General features: G+C 45.5%; 1 protein-coding gene across 1 annotated transcript in view; it reads left to right on the forward strand.

Annotated features, from left to right (window-relative positions):
* The window catches only part of LOC124555200 (prolyl 3-hydroxylase 1-like), a 460,841-nt gene that overhangs the window by 397,303 nt on the left and 36,878 nt on the right, over positions 1 to 26,660 (forward strand). The window contains exon 6 of the mRNA XM_047129045.1: positions 465 to 581. Coding sequence (XP_046985001.1) covers positions 465 to 581 — 117 coding nt within the window. The remainder of the gene's footprint in view (positions 1 to 464; positions 582 to 26,660) is intronic.

Below are 26,660 nucleotides of genomic sequence, written 5' to 3' on the forward strand. Positions count from 1 at the left end.
CTATCAACGAAATTATGAAGTATTTTTCGTTTGAAACTAGCAGGCAGTTACACGTTTCAGAGAGCTTCGTATTCTGGTATTTTGGTTTCCATGTTAAGGAGAGTTATTCTTTTAGAGGTAAGAATAGTGGAAATCTCAATGTAAATAGCAGGTAAAGAGATTGCGTGCTGTGCTTGACGATTATTAAACTAGCTTCGTAATGCAGACAATCGGTTATTACAATACATGTAAACAATAACCTGGTATTTATTCGAGTTGAGCTATTTCTCGCCGCATCTGGTTTTTAACTTATTTTGAAGTGTCTCCTTCTCCTCAAGTACATTGTTATTTTGTCCTGTGCTGATGACAACATTGATATATTTTTAATCAACTGTCCATGTCTCGGACATGAGACTATAATTACTCCACATAACAGTAACATACGATAATAGGAAATAAAATTGTCTGTTCTGTTATTGTTTCAGGAAGCTGTAAAATACATCCTGAGAAAAGAATATGAATCTAAGCTGTTAAACTTCATCGAAACTGACTTCACATTTGACAAGAAAGATGAAATTGAAACATCGGAAAATGAAATAGAGGTAATACCAAAACAAAATTTTTCGATCATTTTCAGATCTGATTACCTTTTAAGTTTAAGAAATACGTGTATCTACTGTTCTGAGTTATTGACTTATTCAAAATTACTAGACTGACGCAAAAAAAATCACAACACAAAGAGTGAACTGTGCGAAATAAACGAAAGTTGGTAGGCATGTTTCTGTATGTGAAAGATGTCTACTCAAATTTCGCGCCAGTCGCGTGAGTGGCGCTAGAAGCGTACTATGAGGATACAAATCAGGTTTGCTTTGAATAAACGGTATAACGGTCGTGAGCGTTAGTTACCCTTGAGATTGTACTTGGTGGTTTGATATTAGTCAAGAATGCCAAAAGGCAAAGACGCCATTATCAAGCCGCGTGGGATTAGCCGAGCGGTCTGAGGCGCTGCAGTCATGGACTGTGCGCCTGGTCCCGGCGGAGGTTCGAGTCCTCCCTCGGGCATGGGTGTGTGTGTTTGTCCTTAGGATAATTTAGGTTAAGTAGTGTGTAAGCTTAGGGACTGATGACCTTAGCAGTTAAATCCCATAAAATTTCACACACATTTGAACATTTTTGAGCCATTATCAACACCTCACCGAGTTTGAACGAGGTCTGGTAATAGGGCTACTGGAAGCTACATATTCCATCTGCGATGTTGCAGAAAGACTTGGCAACAATGTAGCCATTGTACATGGTTGCTGGCAGCGGTGGTCACGAGAATGTATGGTCCAAGAAGATCGGGCTCTGGACTGCCAAGTGGCACTACCGGCCATCGTGCTCGACGTATGACTCTGGCGCATCGTACTGCATGTGCAGCGGCAATCTGAGCAGCATTTGGCAGCATAGTGGCACAACGAGCTATTAAAAATACGTTATGTCAAGGTTAGCTCCGAGTCAACATCCTATAACGTGCATTCCACTGACCTCAAACCTAAGCCAAATGCGACTTCAGTGGTGTCAAGCGAGAGCTCATTGGAGGGCAGCGTGGAGGTCTGTTGTCTTTTATGATCATTGCACAATCGGAATACTTGGAAACTGAAGGAACTGAACTGGAAGATTCTTGGAGATAGACGCAAACTATCCCGAGAAAGTCTGTTAACAAAGTTTTACGAACCGGCTTTAAATGGTGACTCTAGGAATATGCTACAATCCCCTACGTATCGCTCGCAAAGAGATCGTGAGAATAAAATTAAGTTAATTACTGAACGCACGAGGCATTCAAACAATTATTCTTCCCACGCTCCATACGTAAATGGAACGAGAAAAGACCCTAATAACTGGTACGATGGGATATACCCCCTGCCATGCACCTTGTGGTGGCTTGCAGAATATAGATGTAGATGTAATGAACTCGCTTTTGTCAACAGCCCTCAATGACAGAAAAAAAATAAAAACAAATGACTTCCAGAATAAGGCAACATATAAATTGCAATATACTCTGTTTACGAAACAAGAACATTGGAATATTCATTTAACGGGCGATATGCGACTATGGGTTACGTTATTATACTGGCACTGCTCGTGTATGAATTACTTCAACACAGAGTGGATAGACGTAATGGGAAGGCAAAGAATATATTTCTAAGGATTTTTCAATTCAAATCTATGAGCATAGAAAAATTGCTTGAATTTTTGGGACTTTCATTGCATTTGGGTAGCGTGAACCTCGTCTGATTACAAGACTGCTAAGAAACAGATCCATTGTTTTCAAATACAAGAATAGCGATGGGCATGGATAAAGGAAACTGTAAGATCGTTCAAAATGGCTCTGAGCACTATGGGACTTAACATCTGAGGTCATCAGTCCACTAGAACTTAGAACTACTTAAACCTAACTAACCTAAGGACATCACACACATCCATGCCTGAGGCAGGATTCGAACCTGCGATCGTAGCGGTCGCGCGGTTCCGGACTGAAGCGCCTAGAACCGCTCGTCCACCTCGACCGGCTGTAAGATCGTCCTAGGCTCTTTACATCTTTTCCAAATTCCAGCGGTGTGACACCCAAAACCAGATGATCGATAACACAAGGTATGGCCCATTCTAAACTGTTCCAGTAGAAGGATGTGTGACGTGTGATAAGCACGTAGAGACTCATTTAGAGGAATCAGTGATGCTCTGGAAGGTGAATGTGATTTAGGAGACATATACGAATCAAAAAGCCTAACTATGGTATCAGTATCCCATAGTGAACAATCTGAATGGTTCCTGAAGCTTCTCGATGTGGGAGGAAAAGGAAGAAAAGAAAATTGATTAAGCTTTAACTTCTTGTCGACGATAAGGTCTTTAGAGACAGAACAAAAGCTTTTATTAGAGAAGGATAGAGAATAAAATCGGACGAGCCCTTTCAAAGGTACCATCCCTACATTTGCATTAAGCAATCTTGGAAGACTTCGGAAAACCTAAATCTGAATGGCCGAACAGGGATTTGACTGCCACCTCGCTGAGTTGGGAGCGGGGTGGAGGGGGAGGGGGGGGGGGGAGGATTACCATGCTAAAACGTCATTATGCATTTGATGCAGGAAAGTTACTTCCTGGCCGCCTTCATGACCGTACATTTTATAAAATTGTATTTATGTATGCTCCACATCTCCTCCTAAACCACTCGACCGATTTCAGCCAAACTTCGTACACATACCACTTATTGCCTGCAAAGAATCGCGGTGGGGAGGTAAGAATCACCCACCATTCAAACGCGTGGGAATGGAAGTGAGAAAGCAGTGTAGGCCCCAGCGCGCGAATACCCAGACTTTATTCATCCAGTATTTGAGAATGAAAGCACTTAGTGACTTGCAACCAATTTTACACATAATTTCAAACCTTTAAGAAATATTTTCTCGTCGTCAGTCCCACAAAATGATGAAAGGAAAAAAAGTCCCTTACTCCATTTTCGCTTTTCATTCAGTGAAACTGGCGCATGAGGCATGACGTTTTAATTTATTCCTTCTTTTCTACTACTAGTATTAGCAGCACATTTTGCAGATACTATTCATATATATCACTTCATGTACCTATAAAGTGATATAATTGTACGATGGACAGATCAGGAGATATGACGTCATAAACACAGCGATTCGTGAAAAACTGCCGCTTCAAGAATGATGTTTAAATTTATTACTTCTTTGCTGCTAACTCTGCTTGCAATACATTTCGCCTTCAGTATCTACATATGTCGTTGAATACCCTACAAAATAATGTCATTGCACGACACATACGTCAGGACGAGGCCCACAGTCTTTCTTGTAGGCTTGAGAAGTGTGAAAACGAAACTGCAGGGCGAAATTCGTTAGACATACAGGTGAACTGTCTGAAATATGTTAAATATATGTGAAATACATATGAAATGTACGTACATGGGCACATCCGCTGGTAGAAAGCTCCTCTTAAACTCCTGGATCGGTTTCCACCAAACTTGGTACACATGCTATTTGCTATCTGGAAACAATTGCGATAGGGGCATGAACCGGTAACCTCTTATTAGGGTATGGGTGATAACGTGGAAAGGGAAGGGGGTAGAAGGAGATGGACAGACAGAGAGGGGAAGGAGGAGATGGGCAAATGAGGAGGAGGGGGAAGTGGACAGAAAAGGAAGAGGAGGAGAGAGACAGAGAGAAGGAGGAGGAAATGGACTGGGAAAGGGAAGGGGAGGAGATGGACAGTGGGAGGAGGAAGCTATGGACTAATAGAATAATGTAATAAATATACTATGTGATCAAAATTATCCGGGCACCTGGCTGAAAATGACTTAAAAGTTCGTGGCGCCCTCCATCGTTAATTCTGGAATTCAATATGGTGTTGGCCCACCATTAGCCTTGATGACTGCTTCCACTCTCGCACGCATACGTTCAATCAGGTGCTAGAAGGTTTCTTGGGGAATGGCAGCCCATTGTTCACGGTGTGCTGCACTGAGGAGAGGTATCGATGTCGGTCGGTGAGGTCTGGAACGAAGTCGGGGTTCCAAAACATTCCATAGCTGTTCTATAGGATTCAGGTCAGGATTGTGTGTAGGGCAGTCCATTACAGGGATGTTATTGTCGTCCAACCACTCCGCCATAGGCCGTGCATTATCAACAGGTGCTTGATCGTGTTGAAAGGTGCAATCGCCATCCTCGAATTGCTCTTCAACAGTGGGAAGGAAGAAGGAGCTTAAAACATCAATGTAGGCCTGTGCTGTGATAGTGCCACGCAAAACAATAAAGAGTGCAAGCCCCCTCCATGAAAATATCACACCATAGCACCACCGCCTCCGAATTTTACTGTTGGCACTACACACATTGGCAGATGACGTTCACCGGGCATTCCTGTGTGATGGTCTGGATAGATGTGTGCCTATTACATATTACGACCCTCTTCAACTGTCGGCGGTCTCTGTCAGTCAACAGACGAGGTCGGCCTGTACGCTTTTGTGCTGCACTTATCCCTTCACATTTCCACTTCACTACCACATCGGAAAGAGTGGACCTAGGGACGTTTAGGAGTGTGGAAATTTCGCGTACAGACGTATGACGCAAGTGACACCCAATCACCTGCCCACGTTCGGAATGCGTGAGTTCCGATCTCTCACTATGTCTAATGACTACTGAGGCCGCTGATATGGAGTACCTGGCAGTAGGTGACAGCACAATGCACCTAATACGAAAAACGTATGTTTTTGGGGGTGTCCGGATACTTTTGATCACATAATGTATGTACATGGGCAATCCCGGGTGCTCAGCTAGTTTACGTGAATAATGGTTACAGTAACTTCGATGCGAAAACAAAATACTATTGCTCACTACTTTGATACCGTGAGAATTTGTTACTGGGAGAATTGATGAGAGGCTCATTCAGAATTTATGTATCTGCCTTCGTGATAGTGATTCAGTGTTTCGTCGTTTGTGCTCCATCGTTCACGTGAGTCATTTCTGCCGTCTATGTTCGTATACGAGTGCTGAACGTTTTTTTAATTCACTGCGCCTGTGAACGGCTACATGTTTTTTACTTTGTGTGTCTACTGTCTTTCATCCACCGTTTTCGTTTGTTTTTCTGTGTCTTCATGTGTACTACTTGTAATATCTGTGGCCGAAGAGCGGCGAAGTTCGCCGCTGCCGGCCTACCAGTATCAGGTATCAAAATAACAATAAATAAAAAAAATGTATCTATATGCAGGAGTACCCAACAGACGAGATTAAGTCACCTCGAAAGGACTACCGATCGTAGGTATGTTAGTTTGGGACGGATAAGCAGGTCAGTATTAAACGTATTACGTGAACGAGAGACGATCTGCTAGCCTGAAGTTCTATTCTTCCATGTAATTCACAAGATAGTTTTGAAATGACATTACTCTGGCAGCAAACACTCGCACAGCAAAATGATGGTGTATGAAGGCAGAATAAAAACGGACCGCTTCCGGCAATGAAGATTCCAAGAGCTATGAAAAAGAGAGCTCATAAGCAAACAGACGTTGAGCAAAAGCGGAATTATCCGACAGAAAACAACAAAGAAAGGAAAACAAATAATGAGAAAAGATATGTAAAATCTCTACAGAACACTGTAAGCTTCCCGACTCTATGCCGGAGTGTAGAGATCCCCCAAATAAAACTGGATTCTGTTTTAACTGCTGTACATTTACGCACATGCAGCAAACATCTGGAAACTTTTCGCGATTAAAAACGTATTCCTCATATTCGTGCACAAAACTGTGTTCTTTCGTACGTATAATATCTGATTTTATTTCTTTCAGTAAATAACCGATGTTTGTTGAGCTGTTTTCGTAACCTGTATTTATACTTTGCCAGTGATGCGCATGTTTCTCTTGTTTGCGTTCCATATTGTTTGTATTAGCAATAAATGTGTTGAATCCGGGGAGTTTTCGAAACTGTTTTAAGTAACGCATATGATACTTATAGTCGGCAGACAGCATGCAGCCTTCATCAGATGACCCAGTTGTATTTTCTGCATCTGGCTTCATATCGTCTTTAGAAATAACACAGGGCATCTGAAAAAGATTTCGAATGTCTATATCTTCGACACGAATGAAGATACAAACTTGGGCTGAATTTTACCTTACGAATACTACTATAAAGCTTTTACTTTCAAAAGGGCCATACGGTTAAAAAAAGGTACATCTTTTAGATACGTACGCATAAAACCTTGGGGTACTTCTTCCAATTACGTTTAGGAGCAATACTTTTATTTTCTATTCACTAATATTCAATGTGCCCTCCTCCGAAATTATGACAAACATCGAGACGATGGTCAAACTCTTCCCATATTTTTGTGAGCATGTCTGGATTCAGTGCAACTGTTATGTAGCGTCGCATTTCATCCAAAGTTGTTGTAAGGGGAAACATATAGACTGAGTCTTCCACAAACCACGACAAAAAATTACATACTTTGAGTTCAGGTGACGTTGGAGGCCAATGGCGCAATTAAAGACCCCTACGCCTCTTCCGGAAGATCCGACATTGACGCAACTCACTGCTGAAAAACGACCTTACATGCAGGTGGTGCTCCGTTCGTTTGAAAAATGAAATTTTCGGCATGTCCTCCCAACCGAGGGAAAAGCTCTCCAGCATATCCATGAGTCCCATAACCGCTACGTAAATCTTTTCTCGGGAAATGGCGCAAAGCACCTAAAACTTTGGAGAGTCTCTCTCGTGGCTGACCATGGTAGTGGCTGCTGTATTCCTCACACTCTTACGTTGAGGCGGTTCACTTTACCGGTTAATCCTTTAAGTGACAAAATGACCTAGCCAGCACAACATTGAAATACGTGTCAGTACGTGCTCTTTGCAAGTATTCAAAAAATGGTTCAAATGGCTCTGAGCACTATGGGACTTAACATCTGAGGTCATCAGTCCCCTAGAACTTAGAACTACTTAAACCTAACTAACCTAAGGACATCACAGATATCCATGCCCGAGGCAGGATTCGAACCTGCGACCATAGCGGTCGCGCGGTTCCGGACTGAAGCGCTTAGAACCGCTTGGCCACCGCGGCCGGCTTGCAAATATTGATCAATAAAACTGTACAATTTATAATGTATTTCTGAGTTCATCATGAGTTATGGGGTAGTAAATATTCATACCAATGATTCAGGAGCGCAAAAGTATACATCGTAGTTTCTCTGATAGGTCTGAAAACACATGTAGGAAATTATCACAGTCAGCTTCTGTTAGCAGGCCGTCAGGAGGAAGACATATCACAAAGGAAAGCGGTTCACAACAGACTTTAGGCCATGCATGTAAATCCACGTTTTCAGCCTCTTGAGTATCAGAGTCAGTTTCACGTCGTACATAAACGCTTCTTCAAGCATAGGAAAAGCATGCCTGATGAATCTGTACTAGACCTTTCACGCGCAGGTTCACTTGACACTGAGTTACCCAGACTACCCTCAGTTGCTTTAGTAGTGTTTGTACAGGTAGAGATAGTAGCTACAACATCTGCATCAGAGTCTGCGTGATCTTCTGTAACCTCTTCCCAGCAGTTCACTATACGATCAGTCAGGACGTCATCTGCCATGGACCTAATGCCACCTTCACGACGCCAGCAAGACATACGGGCCCTGTGGCGTCCGTCACAGAACATGACACCTTTGGCACGGGTAACAGCGGCAACGCGTCGTGGCATGGAAATCCTTGGTAGGTCGTTGAATGGAATTGGCACCATAGCTGCATACACAAGTCACCTAATTGCCGTAAATTCCAAAATTTCAGGGGGGGGGGGGGGGCGATGGCATGAACTCTGATGCCACGTTCAGTTACATCCCAGATGTGTTAGATCGGGTTCAGATCATCTGCCGAGTTGGGGGGCCTGAACGTCAATCAGAACTCCCCACTGTGTTCCTCGAACCACTCCATCATACACCTAGCCTTGTGACATGATGCATTATCTTATCACGAAGGGTTGTATGTCGTCTGCAATCAGTGTACGATAGTCCTTGCCCGTCATGGTGCCTTGTGCGAGCTCCATTGGACCCACTGATGCCACGTGAATGTTCCCCAGAGCGTAATGGAACAGCCGCCAGCTTGTCTCCGTCCTGCAATATAACTGTCAAGGAACTGTTCCCTGGAAGACAACGGATTCGGGCCCACCCATCAACATGATGAAGAAGATATCGGGTTCATCAGATGCACCACTCTGTCGCTGCGCCAACGTCCAGTGCTAATGGTCACGTGCCCATTTCAGTCGTAGTTGCCGATATAGTGGTATTAACATTGCCACATGCATTGGTCCTCGGCTGCGGAGGCCCATCGTTAGAAGTGTTTGGTGCACTGTGTGTTCAGACACACTTGTACTCTGTCCAGCATTAAAGCCTGATGTTGGTTGCCACAGTTCGCCGCCTGTCCTGTATTACCAGTCTGCCCAGCCGACGATGTCCGACTTCTACAATGAGGGTGGCCGCCAATCCCACGACGCCTTCACGTGTTTTCGCCTTGTTTTTGCCACGTGTTGAAGGCACTCGCCACAGCAGTCATCGAACACCAGAATAGTCGTGCTGTTTCCGAAATGCTCGTGCCGAGCCTACGTTCCATCGCAATCTGCCCTCGATCAAACTCAAATAGATGGCGTTCCTTCCCCGTTCCACACACGGACAGCAAGCTCAGTGGTGCTATATGCACCGTGCGTGTGTCTGACTAGAAGTCATTCCTCGCCAGGCGGGTTTATATCGATAGTACGTCGGTGATCATAATGTTCTGGCTGATCAGTTTATGTCGGGCAAGGCGACTTGTGTGACGTCATAAGTTCGTTGCGGGGCACACGAGTCCCGTGGGCCCCATATACACTCCTGGAAATGGAAAAAAGAACACATTGATACCGGTGTGTCAGACCCACCATACTTGCTCCGGACACTGCGAGAGGGCTGTACAAGCAATGATCACACGCACGGCACAGCGGACACACCAGGAACCGCGGTGTTGGCCGTCGAATGGCGCTAGCTGCGCAGCATTTGTGCACCGCCGCCGTCAGTGTCAGCCAGTTTGCCGTGGCATACGGAGCTCCATCGCAGTCTTTAACATTGGTAGCATGCCGCGACAGCGTGGACGTGAACCGTATGTGCAGTTGACGGACTTTGAGCGAGGGCGTATAGTGGGCATGCGGGAGGCCGGGTGGACGTACCGCCGAATTGCTCAACACGTGGGGCGTGAGGTCTCCACAGTACATCGATGTTGTCGCCAGTGGTCGGCGGAAGGTGCACGTGCCTGTCGACCTGGGACCGGACCGCAGCGACGCACGGATGCACGCCAAGACCGTAGGATCCTACGCAGTGCCGTAGGGGACAGCACCGCCACTTCCCAGCAAATTAGGGACACTGTTGCTCCTGGGGTATCGGCGAGGACCATTCGCAACCGTCTCCATGAAGCTGGGCTACGGTCCCGCACACCGTTAGGCCGTCTTCCGCTCACGCCCCAACATCGTGCAGCCCGCCTCCAGTGGTGTCGCGACAGGCGTGAATGGAGGGACGAATGGAGACGTGTCGTCTTCAGCGATGAGAGTCGCTTCTGCCTTGGTGCCAATGATGGTCGTATGCGTGTTTGGCGCCGTGCAGGTGAGCGCCACAATCAGGACTGCATACGACCGAGGCACACAGGGCCAACACCCGGCATCATGGTGTGGGGAGCGATCTCCTACACTGGCCGTACACCACTGGTGATCGTCAAGGGGACACTGAATAGTGCACGGTACATCCAAACCGTCATCGAACCCATCGTTCTACCATTCCTAGACCGGCAAGGGAACTTGCTGTTCCAACAGGACAATGCACGTCCGCATGTATCCCGTGCCACCCAACGTGCTCTAGAAGGTGTAAGTCAACTACCCTGGCCAGCAAGATCTCCGGATCTGTCCCCCATTGAGCATGTTTGGGACTGGATGAAGCGTCGTCTCACGCGGTCTGCACGTCCAGCACGAACGCTGGTCCAACTGAGGCGCCAGGTGGAAATGGCATGGCAAGCCGTTCCACAGGACTACATCCAGCATCTCTATGATCGTCTCCATGGGAGAATAGCAGCCTGCATTGCTGCGAAAGGTGGATATACACTGTACTAGTGCCGACATTGTGCATGCTCTGTTGCCTGTGTCTATGTGCCTGTGGTTCTGTAGTGTGATCATGTGATGTATCTGACCCCAGGAATGTGTCAATAAAGTTTACCCTTCCTGGGACAATGAATTCACGGTGTTCTTATTTCAATTTCCAGGAGTGTAGATCTAAAAGGAACATTCACAAATGTCATCATGTTCCCTCTGTCTATAAAAACAGCCAAAAATCATAAATAGTATTTCTGTTACATTCGAATATGTAGATAAACAGTTTTCGTTACGTTACATTATTTCAATAATGTGCACCGTCAGAGGAAATATTGTATATTATCTCAGCGGCTAATATTTTCTAGATAATTTGTGAAGCAATATTACCTGCAATGTTCATTCTTAATTTGAAGCAGCATTTCACAGCATATAATAAGCACAGTTGCATGTAACTAGGAACTGAATTCACGACAATCTGTTTCCTTCCGTGTATGGCACGGAAAAGAAACTAGCTGTAAATATGCTCACACACGACTCCCGCATTCATTTTATACCTTATAATATAGGAAATGTTACTGTGAATCACGCGTAACAGCGTTTATATCAGGAGATGTCAAGAGAGTAAGTTCACAGGCGATAAAAGCAAGCCGGCCGTGGTGGCCGAGCGGTTCTAGGCGCTACAGTCTGGAACCGCGCGACCGCTACGGTCGCAGGTTCGAATCCTGCCTCGGGCATGGGTGTGTGTGATGTCCTTAGGTTAGTTGGATTTAAGTAGTTCTAAGTTCTAGGGGACTGATGACCTCAGAAGTTAAGTCCCATAGTGCTCAGAGCCATTTGAACCATTTTTTGATAAAAGCTAGCTGAACACAAAACCAGCGGTGAAGACGGGTGCCTCACAGACTCTCGGTAAATATTCATAACGTACTCACGTTTTCGCTGATGTCTCAAACCGATGGACTTCGAAATATATAAATGGTATTCATATGTATCAGTGAAACTGTTGTGAACTTGTATATACCAATCAAACCCGAGTCTCGTACATACTAGGTAGGTGTGTTAAACCTAGTTAACACGACGACACTAGGTTGCAAGCAAATGCGCTACCGGCCACTGCGAATGAACGCCGCGCGTTTGCGCAACTCGTTGGTGAAACAAAACACTTTCGGCGTGTTCCAACTTTGGCGACACTAGTTGCATGAGTTGTGAGGTTATGTATGTTCGTAGAGTGCAGAAAAACTGAAATATGGAGTGGGGAACGGAGAATAATGTTCGCTTTTTGGATATCTATGCTTTGCATAGGTGTTTGTGAGATTTCAGTGATGCTGATTACAAAAAGAAGCAGGATCTTGCTGCCGCCCATGTGGGATCATAACATAGATGGTTTGACAGTATCTGAGCTGCAAGGAGAAACATATTGGGTTAGGAGCGAATATGCAACTGAATTAAGAAATGTAATTCTAGCTGTGCCAATGCTCTCGTCTACAAGACTAAAATTCCATCGTTCGATTTGGCCAACTCTCTGTTAAGGAATATTGTTGACAGGAAGGCAGGCTCTAAAAATTCAAGAAGCTGCATTCTTTATTCAATATTCATCTATTTAAAACGTCGGTGCAGTGCTCCCCAGTCACATATGTTTGAATTTTGAAATATTGCCACTGTACAGATCTATCTTCAAGAGTGTAGTTTGTAAACTGTTCTCTTCTAAATGCGGCCTGTTTCGAATAATTATTGTTGTTAACGCTAATAATTATTACTGTTAATGTTAATAGTTATTTGTGTTAGCGAAAAAGCGTCATCACCAACTAAAGCCGTATCTTATAGCATGCCGAGTGTTCTCGGTTGTAATATACGATATATGATATGTAATTTCAGTATTGGCGACAGTGCTTCATGCATTACAGTGCCTTTATTCTTCATCGAATAATTAACTCTATTTAGAAGAAACGTGAACAGGTCTGGTGACATTCTAAGATAATTAAAAGAACTTCTTGGATCTTCCGTTATAAATTATTTTATCAAGGATGCTGAGCAACCGAGCTGACGTCTTTTCTTCATCCAGTCACGAATCGAAACACGTTTCTTTTTTTTTTTTTTTCTTATGCAGCGATTCCACGCAACAAGCTCTCCATCAGAACTCGTGCGACGTGCAGCTGCCACAAGTTTCATTTGAGACACGACTCAGGGACCCACAAAACGACGAAACTGAAGTGTACACTGGTGTCGCCGTGTCTACAGTCATACATGAAATCACTTGCATGCAACTCATTCCACGCAACGAGTGGCGCAACCCAATGTTGTCGTGTAAACTAGGATTTAGCCACTAACCCACCTTGGCACAGCAGTTCTCACAACTGACGGATTACGCTGGCACGCGTCCCTGCTCCATTTCAGTCTGTATACACAAAATCTTATCTGTATGAGACCAGTAAAGACTCTGAATCTGTGTCACTTCATTTCTGTAAGTACCTGCTTGTGGGTTTCACGTTGGATCCCCCATTTACGTTCGAAGCTGAGGTGTAGTTCCAGATCATGGAGGGCCTCGACAACTCTGTTTGTGTGTAAGGGGGAATTTAAAGCAGATTGGGGTGGGCATGAGAATTTGGATCGAGAGGGGAGGAGTGTCAGATCAATCCCTGCAGGTGTGTGAGTCGCTGTGCCGAGGTGGCTTACAAGGGAACCTCCCCATCGCACCCCCCTCAGATTTAGTTATAAGTTGGCACAGTGGATAGGTCTAGAAAAACTGAACACAGATCAATCGAGAAAACAGGAAGAAGTTGTGTGGAACTATGAAAAAAATAAGCAAAATATAAAAACTGGATAGTCCATGTGCAGGATAGGCAACATCAAGTATTGCGGGCACGGTAGCTCAGCGTGCCACATCGCTGTTCTTGTGCTTCGCCGAGTGCCGTCCGTCCGTTAATCTCCGTGTTCGTTCCTGTTCCTTGTGATCTGATCGCTCTTTCTGGTCTTGCTGCTGCTACTTGGAATTTCGGTTGTTTAACCGAAATTGCTTCGCTGGATTAACCATGGCTACAAACCTCAGGAAGAATACTCTGGTATTTGCTTTTGACAAAGAATCCCGTCCTGTTCAGCCGACATCCCTGGAAATAGATGACTGGATTACACAGGTAATTGGTCTAAATTCTGAAACCGTTCATACCTGGCAACTGGATCAGGAAAAATACTGTGTTTTTGTCAAGTTAATCAGTGCTTCGACTGTTGATAAAGTGTTACGAAAGTGGGGCTACGAAGTAGATTTTGTGCATAGAAATGGTTATAAAAGTAAGGTTTCCATCTATAGAGCGGACATTCATTACAAAACCGTTCGTGTCTTGAATCTCCCCATTGAAATTGAAAATGATAAGATTAAGGAAGCTCTTTTAAACTACGGAGACGTTAAATCCATTGCAAATGAAAGATGGTCGCCTCGCTTTAAACTGCAGTGTTTTAACGGGGTCCGCTGTGTAGAGATGGACGTTAAGACGAATATTCCGTCTCACATAACTGTTTGTGGGTATAAGGCACAAATTGTTTATACAGGTCAGGAAGCTACATGTCATATATGTAACGAAACCGGCCACTTCAGACAGGAATGTCCGCGGCGAACTGTTGTGCTCAAAAGTAATTTGATACAGCGTCAGAAGCTTACCTTAAATGATCTGTTACCAAAGAATAGCCCGGAACAACTGGTTGAGGATGTTAACGCAGCGGGACAAGCTGATGTCTCCCTTCACGATAACAGTCAATTTCCCCCGTTAACAACAAAAGGAAACCCCGTTGCCACTGTTCGTGAAACTGAAATGCAACCGAAAAAACGACCTCTGGAGATAACTGATAGTTGTTCAGAGGACGAGCTGTCTTGTCCCACTCCCTCACTTCGCAAGCAAAAACAGTGCGATGAGAAGGCAGAGGAACCTGAAGGCAAAATGCGAATGGAAACTAATGAACAGAAAGATAATACACATACGGTACCAGAAAATGAAAGGGGTGTAAGCAGCATTAATTTGCAAGAAACAACAGGTGCAGTAACCGATTGCAAAGATCAGAATCTATCTGTTAATAACCAAATTCAGGGAGAGGATGCAAAGCTGCAGTCTCCATTTGTTTCCCTCGATCAGAAAGTGAGTGAAATTAATAAAGAACGAGGAAGTGGTGGCCAAACTGAAATCACGGTCAACACCTCAGGGCAGGCGCCGGCAACCGAAATTGCTAAAGCGTCTGCTGCTGCTCCAGATAAGCCGCGAAGTAAAATACCGACGCAACCAAATGAGAATGTAGCTCGTAACCAAGGGAAAGGAAAATCCAGTAGGGGCGACTCAAGCCCAAAGAATGTTCAGTCCGAAACGGTCGTACACGAATTACTGGAGGAAAAATCAGAAAGTTTACCAGGACATCAGTCTGCTTGCGGTACAAGAGAAAACATCAGAAGTAGAAAAAAACGGGACAGTAACTAATAAACTGATTGAAGTGTTATTCCATGCTCAGCCTTCCGAGAAAACTGTTACAGCTTAACTGAACCCTGAACCACAGTAAACTAAATTAGTTCAACAAAACAACTACATAGTGACAGCACAATGACGCAATCTTATTCTGTCACCACTATAAACATAAATAAAATCACGACCTGTTTGAAATTATCGGCCCTTAAGGAATTTTTGTACGAATCCGCGACTGATATTGCCCTGTTACAAGAAGTTCTAATTTCGGATTTGGTAATTCCCGGTTTTGTCAGTTACATAAATGTGTCTCCCGAAACAAGTGTTGGAACAGCTATTTTGGTAAGGGAAGGGATTACAGTAAGCGAGGTGGAACGACTGGAATCCGGAAGGGGAATAGGACTAAATATCTATGATGTGACTATCATAAACTTGTACGCCCCTTCAGGAAGTTCTCATCGAGCTGACAGGGCACGTTTCTTCAAAGATGACTTGATATACTTGTTAAGGAAATCACCAAGACAGTTATTACTTGGAGGTGATTTTAATTGTGTTTTAAATCGAAAAGATCAGTTACCTAATTTTAATTTCTCAAATGAACTAAAACAATTAGTTACTGGTTTAGAATTAAAGGATATATGGGAAATCAAATACCCCTCCATTGTTGAGTTCACTTATGTCACGGCAACATCACGTAGCAGGATTGATAGACTATATATTTCTAAAAATCTTGTCACTTCCGTGACAAAAGTAGAAACCATTCCTACGTACTTTTCAGACCATTCAAGTGTCTTAGCTTGCATAAATCTAACAAGACAGCCGGTTCGCCGGTTCAAGAATCAGTGGAATTTGAACACTTCCTTGTTAGTTAATCATGATTTAGAAGATCTGATTAAAGAAACATGGGCAATATGCCTGCGAGCCCGTAGTAGATATGCCACTGCTATTGACTGGTGGGTTAAAATGGCAAAGCCAAAGTTGAGGAAAGTTCTTATTCAATACAGTGCCCAGAGCGCAAGGGAAATGAAATGCACTATAGAGTATTACTATTCCGTTTTGAGAGATCTATATGATCAAGTCTCAGCAGGCTCCTCACTTCGGATAGCAGACATAAAAAAAGTCAAAGCCAAGTTACTTAATATCAAGAGAAGTCAAATGGAAGGGTTGAAAATAAAATCGAAGGCAAAGTCGGTGTCAGCAGATGAAACTACTTCCCTATATCATTTAGTGAAGCATACGAAAAACGGGAGAAGGACTTTTATTGAAGAAATTCGAACAAAACACGGCACGATTCTCAGAACCCAGCAGGATATCATGAACGAGATTTATCGCTATTATTGCGAGCTATATTCTGTACATCAAAGTAGTGATGCTTCCTTGGAAGAATTCCTTGACATCCTAGCCCCACAGCTGACAGAAGATGACAACGAAAATTTTCTCGAGGTTGTCAGTGAAGAAGACGTGTATGAGACTCTGTGCGCCTCGCCACCAAAAAAATCCCCAGGACCGGATGGTCTGCCAGCAGAATTTTACGTCCGTTACTGGCCAATAGTAGGTGCGAAAATCACGGACATTGTAAATGAGGTTATTCAGGGTAAAATGATTCCGGCTGAGTTTAAGGAGAGTAAAATTGTTCTGGTGCCAAAAAATAATGGAAACAAAGATTTAAATAACTTTCGTCCAATTTCATTGCTGAATTCTGATTATAAATTAATAGCTAGAATAATAAACAAGAGTATTTCATGCCTTACAGATAAAATTATTAGTCAACATCAGAACTGTGCGCAAGGCAGAACCATTTTTCAAAATCTAGCGGAATTCAGGGATATCATTGCAATAACTTCTGTAACAAACATAAAGTGTGCTTTATTGTTTTTAGATTTTTATAAGGCGTTCGATGTAGTAAACCATGAATATCTTCTACAGACATTGAAGAAAATAGGTTTCAACGATAGGGTTATACAGTTGATTAAGAACATAGCAACTGGAATAAATGCTAAAATAGCGGTGAATTGTCAACAATCCAGGCCGATGCAAATACAACGAGGTGTTCCTCAAGGAAGTCCTCTGTCCATGTCGCTCTTCGCAATTTCGCTGGAACCTTTCCTCCGACATGTCCATGCTACATTAAAAGGCTTAACATTATCAGGAAACAAAACAGTTATAAGAGCCTATGCTGACGATATAGGGGTAATTATAAGGAATAATGACGAGGTAACCACGCTAGCAACAGTGATTGATTCGTACTGTAGAGCATCTGGAGCCAATGCAAACGGAAAAAAAAGTAAGATGTTAAATCTCAGAGGTTTTGATAATATCAACGTCGAGTGGGCAAAATTAGTCCGACAACATAAAACACTTGGGATCACCCTGACAGCATGCCCTATGAAAATGACGGCTTTAAATTGGAAAGTTGCAGCAGATAAAGTGCAAGGAGCCATTGTAGAGAACTTAACTCGATATATGAACCAAGTTCAAAGAACACAGTATATCAACTCATGCATCCTTGCTAAGGCTTATTATACTGCCCAGCTGTTTCCAATACCGAGAATGATAGCGAGGAGAATAATGTCCAAAATCACAAAATTTTTGTGGAGAGGTGAAGTGTTCAGAGTACCTGCTAAAGTAGCCACTTTAGACCCTAAAAATGGTGGACTAGGATTAACTGATATAACGGATAAAGCCTCTGCTCTTTTTATCAAAAGGCAAGTTAATTTAATAAGAGACTCGCGAGAAAGCATAACCAGCCAACTTTTCGTGATCATTAAACCTCCAAGCCTGCTTCCCCCGATTGACGTCCAGAATATCAACAGTCGCTTACAGCACGTGAGGATTTTCTATGTTGAGTTTAGTTATGTCAGTGTCGAACTCAGGCAGTCCCGACACTTAACATCGAGAGCCATAATGCGGGAACGAAAGAAAAGCGAAGGAAGAAACAAAATAGAACGACAGTTTCCAAACATTGAGTGGACTGAGATTTGGAAAAACATTAGTTCTAATGTGCTCACGTCTAATATAAAAACGTCATGGTACAAGACAGTTAACAACATAGTTAGCACCAATGAAAGACTGCACGCAATCGGACTCTGTGAAACAAATTTATGTCAACAATGCCATCTAGTTGACACAGTAGTTCATCGATATACTTGCAGTGGTCACATGAATAGTTGGAAGTGGATCCGGGAGCAAATAGCTCTGATTACAAGAACATCCCCTGAGTATATATCGCTGTCATTGATAAACAGGCCTGAAGCACGCTATTTCCCAGAAGCAAAAAATAACGCTGTGTACTGGTTGCTGGGAAATTTTGTTAACTACGTCCTTAACAAATTAGGATCCGATAGCATCATAGAGTTCAAGGTACACATGCTGTGTGAGTTCCACAAAATTAGAAGCTATTCGAATCACAAGAAAAAGTTCGGTAATATGCTAAAAATTGTATTTGAAAGAATGGGCATTGGTTAATATAAAAAAGAAGACTGTGTTGACAGTGATGTATTGTAGTTACCTTAAGGATACTATTTAAGATTTTACAGTATATTTATGATGTGTGCTTTCTGTACTTCAGAGAGTAGTTTTTTGAAATTTATAAGCTAATGTACAGAACTTATGTGACATTGAGATTGTGTGTCTAATAGTGCCAAACACAAATCATGAAAGGTGCATTATTGGATTATACTAGAAATTTGGAAATAGACAGTTTTTATAGAAATCTCCTTATCGATTGGTTAAAACCATAAGATTCTATCCGATAAATGTAATATTCAATGGCTGGCACATTGCCCTGTTCATTTTTGCAGTGAAAGACTGATTATATAAATCTGATCACTTCAAATACTTAGATTCAATTAATGTCCAGTAAGTGTAGTTGGAAGGCTAGTCAACTTTATTATATATCTCCTTTCCGCCATTCTCAAGTATTTATGCTTAATTTAATTCTTTCTGGTGATTTAGTCAGTAACACAATCTTCTGTTGTCTTTCCTTAATGTCAGCGCAATTGAAATGATCAAACCGCTTTGTTCAAATAACTTCATGTATGTATAACTTAGTATGTATTTGCAATGTGTAACATTGTTTATTTTTAATAAAGGTTTTATAAAAAAAAAAAAAAGAAAAAAAAGCGTGCTCGGTCAGAGGATTACGTGCTCTCTGTAATATAAAAATCTGAGTCAATCGATCAACAACGAATATAATTGGATGTCTTACGACGTCCGCGCCGAGCAGATGCAACGAACAATAGCGAACAAAACGAGATTTTTTTTGAAAAAAAAAAAGGAATATGTGAGCTCAGGAGCGCCGTGGTCCCGTGGTTAGCGTGAGCACTTGCGGAACGAGAGGTCCTTGGTTCAAGTCTACCCTCGAGTGAAAAGTTTAATTTTTTATTTTCACACAATTATCAAAGTTCAGGCACTCACACATAATCAACTTCGCTCTCCAAAATTCCAGGACATGTTCAGAGTTGCTTGGACATATGCAGGATTTGACGGTCTACCCACGGAAAAATTTGAAAACTTTAAAGACATTTGTTTTGACAGAGCACAGGGAAAACTGTGCGACTGTGAAACTGTTGCATTCATTTGTTGCAGTTTATGTGACAAACACTTATGTTTTCATCACTTTTTTGGGAGTGATTATCACATCCACAAGAAAACCTAAATCTGGAAAGGTAGAAGAATCTTTTTACCCACTCGCCAAGTGTACAAGTTAGGTGGGTCGACAACAAATTCCTGTCATGTGACACACATGCCGTCACCAGTGTCGTATAGAATATATCAGTCGTGGTTTCCTGTGGAGGAATCGGTTGACCTATGACCTTGCGATCAAATGTTTTCGGTTCCCATTGCAGAGGCACGTCCTTTCGTCTACTAATCGCACGGTTTTGCGGTGCGGTCGCAAAACACAGACACTAAACTTATTACAGTGAACAGTGACGTCAGTGAATGAACGGACAGATCATAACTTTGCGAAAATAATGAAATTAAGATTTTCACACGAGGGAAGACTTCAACCAAGGACCTCTTATTCCGCAGGTGCTCACGCTAACCACGGGACCACGGCGCTCTTGAAACGATAGTAACCTTGATGTTGCCTATGCTATGCATGGACTACTCAGTTTTTATATTTTGCTTATTTTTTCATAGTTCCACACAACTTCTTCCTGTTTTCTCGATTGATTTGTGTTCAGTTTTTCAAGGGCTGTCCACTGTGCCAACTTATAACTAAATCTGAGGGGGGTGCGATGGGGAGGTTCCCTTGTTAGTAGCAGTCAGCCTTCAGCGGCGCAGCGGTTCCGACGGTGTTTACGCTCCTGCCGCACGTGTGCGCGAGAAGTGTTTACGTTTAAGTGTGTAGCGGTGTGCCGCAGTAATACATAGAACGAATCATGACCTTATCGTTCCGCAAATCGACACTGAAATTTAGTTTTGTTAACGAATATGCTCGACCGAAGGCTTACGAGATAGAACGTTATTTACGGGACGAGGTAAAAATCGAACCTGACCTTCTACACTCCTGGAAATGGAAAAAAGAACACATTGACACCGGTGTGTCAGACCCACCATACTTGCTCCGGACACTGCGAGAGGGCTGTACAAGCAATGATCACACGCACGGCACAGCGGACACACCAGGAACCGCGGTGATGGCCGTCGAATGGCGCTAGCTGCGCAGCATTTGTGCACCGCCGCCGTCAGTGTCAGCCAGTTTGCCGTGGCATACGGAGCTCCATCGCAGTCTTTAACACTGGTAGCACCCCGCGACAGCGTGGACGTGAACCGTATGTGCAGTTGACGGACTTTGAGCGAGGGCGTATAGTGGGCATGCGGGAGGCCGGGTGGACGTACCGCCGAATTGCTCAACACGTGGGGCGTGAGGTCTCCACAGTACATCGATGTTGTCGCCAGTGGTCGGCGGAAGGTGCACGTGCCCGTCGACCTGGGACCGGACCGCAGCGACGCACGGATGCACGCCAAGACCGTAGGATCCTACGCAGTGCCGTAGGGGACCGCACCGCCACTTCCCAGCAAATTAGGGACACTGTTGCTCCTGGGGTATCGGCGATGACCATTCGCAACCGTCTCCATGAAGCTGGGCTATGGTCCCGCACCGCACACCGTTAGGGCGTCTTCCGCTCCCGCCCCAACATCGTGCAGCCCGCCTCCAGTGGTGTGGCGACAGGCGTGAATGGAGGGACGAATGGAGACGTGTCGTCTTCAGCGATGAGAGTCGCTTCTGCCTTGGTGCCAATGATGGTCGTATGCGTGTTTGGCGCCGTGCAGGTGAGCGCCACAATCAGGACTGCATACGACCGAGGCACACAGGGCCAACACCCGGCATCATGGTGTGGGGAGCGATCTCCTATACTGGCCGTACACCACTGGTGATCGTCGAGGGGACACTGAATAGTGCACGGTACATCCAAACCGTCATCGAACCCATCCTTCTACCATTCCTAGACCGGCAAGGGAACTTGCTGTTCCAACAGGACAATGCACGTCCGCATGTATCCCGTGCCACCCAACGTGCTCTAGAAGGTGTAAGTCAACTACCCTGGCCAGCAAGATCTCCGGATCTGTCCCCCATTGAGCATGTTTGGGACTGGATGAAGCGTCGTCTCACGCGGTCTGCACGTCCAGCACGAACGCTGGTCCAACTGAGGCGCCAGGTGGAAATGGCATGGCAAGCCGTTCCACAGGACTACATCCAGCATCTCTACGATCGTCTCCATGGGAGAATAGCAGCCTGCATTGCTGCGAAAGGTGGATATACACTGTACTAGTGCCGACATTGTGCATGCTCTGTTGCCTGTGTCTATGTGCCTGTGGTTCTGTCAGTGTGATCATGTGATGTATCTGACCCCAGGAATGCGTCAATAAAGTTTCCCCTTCCTGGGACAATGAATTCACGGTGTTCTTATTTCAATTTCCAGGAGTGTAGTTAGAATACACTTACCTATAGTCAGTAGAGTGGTCTATGTCAAGCTCGGCAATGAAGCAGCATGTGACGACCTAATACTTCGACTCCGACGAGGACTTTGTTTATGTCATTCGGACGGTAATGTTGGGGCGGTTACAGTTGAACACGCCGGCATGCGACTACGAACGATCCGCGTCTTTGAACTTCCATTCGAAGTGTCAGAAGAATTGGTGACAGAGGCCCTGCGTCCTTACGGAACGGTCCTATCCCATGTGGCAGAAAAATGGGCGAGTTTCAAAACGTATCCTGTCCTCAATGGCGTCAGACAGATACGGATCGAACTCTGAAAACATGTTCCGTCATACTTGTACATTTCTGGTTGTCTTCTACGACGGACAACCAGGGACGTGCTGTGGGTGTGGGAAGGAGGGACACGTACGTTCTGAGTGTACTCAGCGAAGGTTGTTACAGCTGCCACAGGATGATACACCACTCACACCGCATCCGACTATGCTCCCCATGACCTATGTCGCCGCATTACGCGATGACGTAGGCCGCGCGACAGAAACGTACCGGAACGTACTGGTAGAGGCGGATCATGGCGAGCCACGGAAGGACGACGTTGCGCTGGACCGCTTGCAGCAGTCACAGGACGCCCTCTCTTCGGTGGCGCTTGCGGCCCCTTCAGATAAGGCATTTATAGACGTCGATAATTCGACGGCTCACGATTCCGATGTCCCCCACGAACATCCAGAGGCCATGCTGACCTCTGATTCCGAGGCTCGACAGCGAGAACAGCGATCACCAAAACGCCGGAAGAAGCGCCGCCTCACGGTGGAGAACGACCAACCAGATCCAGCAGGCAATACTGAGACGTTTTCTGATATAGAGCACACGACCATGGATACAGAAGGACTGCCTAGCGTGGATGCACTGGTGGCCAGCGGGGCGGCGACACGAACTTCTGATGACGATGCTCCAGAAACAGCGGAGGAGTTCGATCGACGACAACAGGCTACTGGAGGGGATACGGTGCTACATCGCACGACAACGATGGGACGCTAGGGGACTGGTCAGAAGACCCACCCAAGTGGGGAACAGATGATGCTGGAGGAACTGCTCCCACACACTCTCCCGGTGTAACACCGGAAGAGTGCAGGGAATAACGGCAGACCATATGAGGGGACGGCGGAGATCGTTAGGAAGAAAGCGACCGTGAGGTGCCTTGTCTTCGTTGACAGCCATGCGAAAAGCCTATCGGATAGGGTCTGTTAACATCAGTAGCATTGGGACGCCGGTAAAAATCAAGATGCTCAGCGCGTGTTAAGGCTGCAGATTTAGACACAGCGCTGTTACAGGAAGTTCGGGTGCTTCCCCCCCTCGAACGTTTACGGTTACGATATTTACTGTTTCCCGTGTGACGAGAGAGGCGTTGGCACTGCGATACTATTGAAGGAAGGGATACGTGCAGAAGAAGTAGAGTATTTGTCTTCTGCCAGTGGTACGGCCGGGACCATAGGTGGAATACGTTTGATCAATATATACGCACCGTCAGACTCGGATAAGAGAAGGAACAGAGCAGATTTTTACGCCCATGAGGTTACACCGTTGTTCCGGGGACGATAGGATGCTTGTATACTCGGCGGAGATTTTAACTGTTTGCTCGACAGCAAGGACCAACATCCTAACTATACTCCTAGCTAAGAACTTCGGGAGCTGATCAACGGGATGGAATTAGTCAATACATGGGACCTGAAGTATCGTAACCAACCTGGATACACATTTTTTACTAGCCACTTCGCCAGCCGTTTGGATCGGATCTACGTTTCAAGGGCGTTAGCAATGTCGACGGTGGACGCAGATATCTGGCAGACCGCGTTTGGAGACCATGAGGCACATATTTGTACGGTTACCCTTGCTAGACAGCAGGTATGGAGACTGAGGGATAATTGGAAGATGAACGTCTCCCACCTGCGTGATGCAGAATAGCGGCGCATGGTGGAGGACGCGTGGCATGGCTGCTTCCGTCGACGAAATTCTTACGGTTCTGTCCTACAGTGGTGGATCGAGTGCGCGAAGCCAGCTTTACGGAGGACGTTAATAGGTTATGGGAAAGAGGTTTCCCGATGGCAGCGTACGACCACTGACTTTTACTTTACGGCCCTCCAGCAACTGTTCGCTCAACCACCTACACCAGAACGCCAGACGGCCGTCCACCTAGTCAAGGCGAAGCTGGTACAACTTGCGACGCTAAGGATGGCGATGATACGCTCGAGGTTGCAGGATTGCCTGCCCAATGAAATTCCCTCGATGCATTAGGTGATAAAGAAAAGAAGAAGAAGACGAAGACGGCCGGTGTGGCCGAGCGGTTCTAGGCGCTTCAGTCTGGAACCGCGCGACCGCTACGGTCGCAGGTTCGAATCCTGCCTCGGGCGTGGATGTGTGTGATGTCCTTAGGTTAGTTAGGTTTAAGTAGTTCTAAGTTCTAGGGGATTGATGACCTCAGATGTTAAGTTCCATAGTGCTCAGAGCCATTTGAACCAAGAAGACGAAGGACGTTAGTTCATGAGATCGATCTCGGCGATGGCCGTCGTTTGTCAACACAAAGGGGCATAGCACAAGCGTCAACGTATCATTTTAGCAGATTCTATGCGAGCGACGAGGAGGGCCAGAAAGAGCTGGGGAATGTCCTGGAAGAGATCCCAGACGCGACGCGTGTGAACGGGGAAGCGGACGTGTTATCTGAAATTACGTGTGAGGAGCTGGAGGAAGCGGTTACACGAGGTGCCTCCAACAAGTCACCAGGTCCAGACGAATTCCAGTTGGAATTTTACCGTGCCTTTGTGACCATTATCACACCTATGTGGTTATGCATGTTTAATGAGCTTCTGCGGCAAGAAGTACCGGTTCCCATAAAATTCACAGAAGGGCTCATGGTCCCGATACCCAAGCCACGTGGTGGCAAACGAACCTGTGATTATTGCCCCTTGACCCTCCTTAACAGTGACTACAAGATCTTGATGCGCATACTGGGCACCCCTATCAAAACGTCGCTGGCGGATCGAATACTTGCCGATCAGACTTGTCTTGGCGGCATCAGTAATATCCAAACAGCCTTGGGAGACTATCGTGACGTCGTCGCCCTTGCGGCTGGCCTCCGGGTGGCACTGGTTGCTGTAGATTACAATCATGATTTTGATATTGTGGATCATGTGTACCTCGCGGTGGTGATGAATTGGATGGGTGTCTCACCACTATTGAGCACTGCAGTGATGCGGCTGTTGCACGGAGCCAGGTCCGCGATGGTGGTCAACGGAGGGAGAACAAAGTATTTTAAGATCAAGATCAGACAGTGTTGCCCCTTGTCAATCCTCCTATATGCGATCGCCTTTGAGCCGTACCTTGCAGGCCTTCGCCGCCATCTTACCGGGATCTCCCTGCGGCATCTATCATTGAAATGTAGAGCATACGCGCATGACATTGTGTTCCTCGTCCGGAATGAGGGGAAGACTCTGTCAGCACTGGATTAGCTACAGACGTATGGAATGGCAGCTGACAGCGAAGTCAGCTTCCGAAAATTACAATTCATGCATGTGGGGCGTGGACTAGAACCAGGAACCTGTGGTGCAAATCCTCTGATGTTTGGGTATCAACTTTCGTAAGGAGACGGCGGGAACGGCTGCAGACAACTACCGACGGCTGTTGCTCAGAGTCCACACGTCAGTACGACTCAACGCCCTACGGTCGATGGATATGCTGCAGCGAGTGTCACTAATCAACCTTTATCTCGCTCCCATGGTGTGCCACCTGACACACCTTCTTCCCTTGACGCGCACCATGGCTAAGAGGATTCAGGCGGATCTTGGGTACTATGTAAGCTTGGGACAGCTCTATAAGGTACAGTGCAACACACTTACCCTCCCAACGGGAGAAGGGAGCGTTGGTTTAGTGAATGTACACGAGAGGGTGTGTGTCATATGTATTAATACTATGCTAAAACGGTGGCGCAACAGGAATCACCCGCTTACGGAGACGATCATCGAAGAACTAGTACCACATCACACCTTACCCCGGTCAGTGTCGGCCATATATCGCCTCCGTTAATGTATGTGCAAACGTTCTTTGTTGAACACAGTTACGTTCGAGAGTGTTAACCGACGTCCCGACAGTCGACATCAAAGGACGTGTACCATCTTCTTCTTCGACAGATCGCCCGGGACAGGGAGGAACGGAAACATCCTACCGTTAATTGGCACGTGGTGTGGCGCACGGTACTCCAGCACCGAGCGAGGTGGTGCAGTGGTAGCACACTGGACTCGCATGCGGGAGGACGACGGTTCAATCCCGCGTCTGGCCATCCTGATTTAGGTTTTCCGTGATTTCCCTACCTCGCTACAGGCAAATGCTGGGATGGTTCCTTTGAAAGGGCACGGCCGACTTCCTTCCCCATCCTTCCCTAATCCGATGAGACCGATGACCTCGCTGTTTGGTCTCTTACCCCAAACAACCCAACGATACTCCACCCCCAACCTACCTAAAACAGTGGGATCAACATGGTACATTGTAGTGAACCGGAAATACCCAACGAATGACAAAAAGTACGCAGTACATTTGACTGATTCGCCCATGCGTCAGCAATGCAGCATGCTGGATACTGACGGCCACCGGCTGGCCTGCGGCGAGGCATTGGCTGTCTGGACTCTAGCAAGGAAGATAAC

This window comes from Schistocerca americana, chromosome X (assembly GCF_021461395.2).
Source record: "Schistocerca americana isolate TAMUIC-IGC-003095 chromosome X, iqSchAmer2.1, whole genome shotgun sequence".
Taxonomy (NCBI): Eukaryota; Metazoa; Arthropoda; class Insecta; order Orthoptera; family Acrididae; genus Schistocerca; species Schistocerca americana.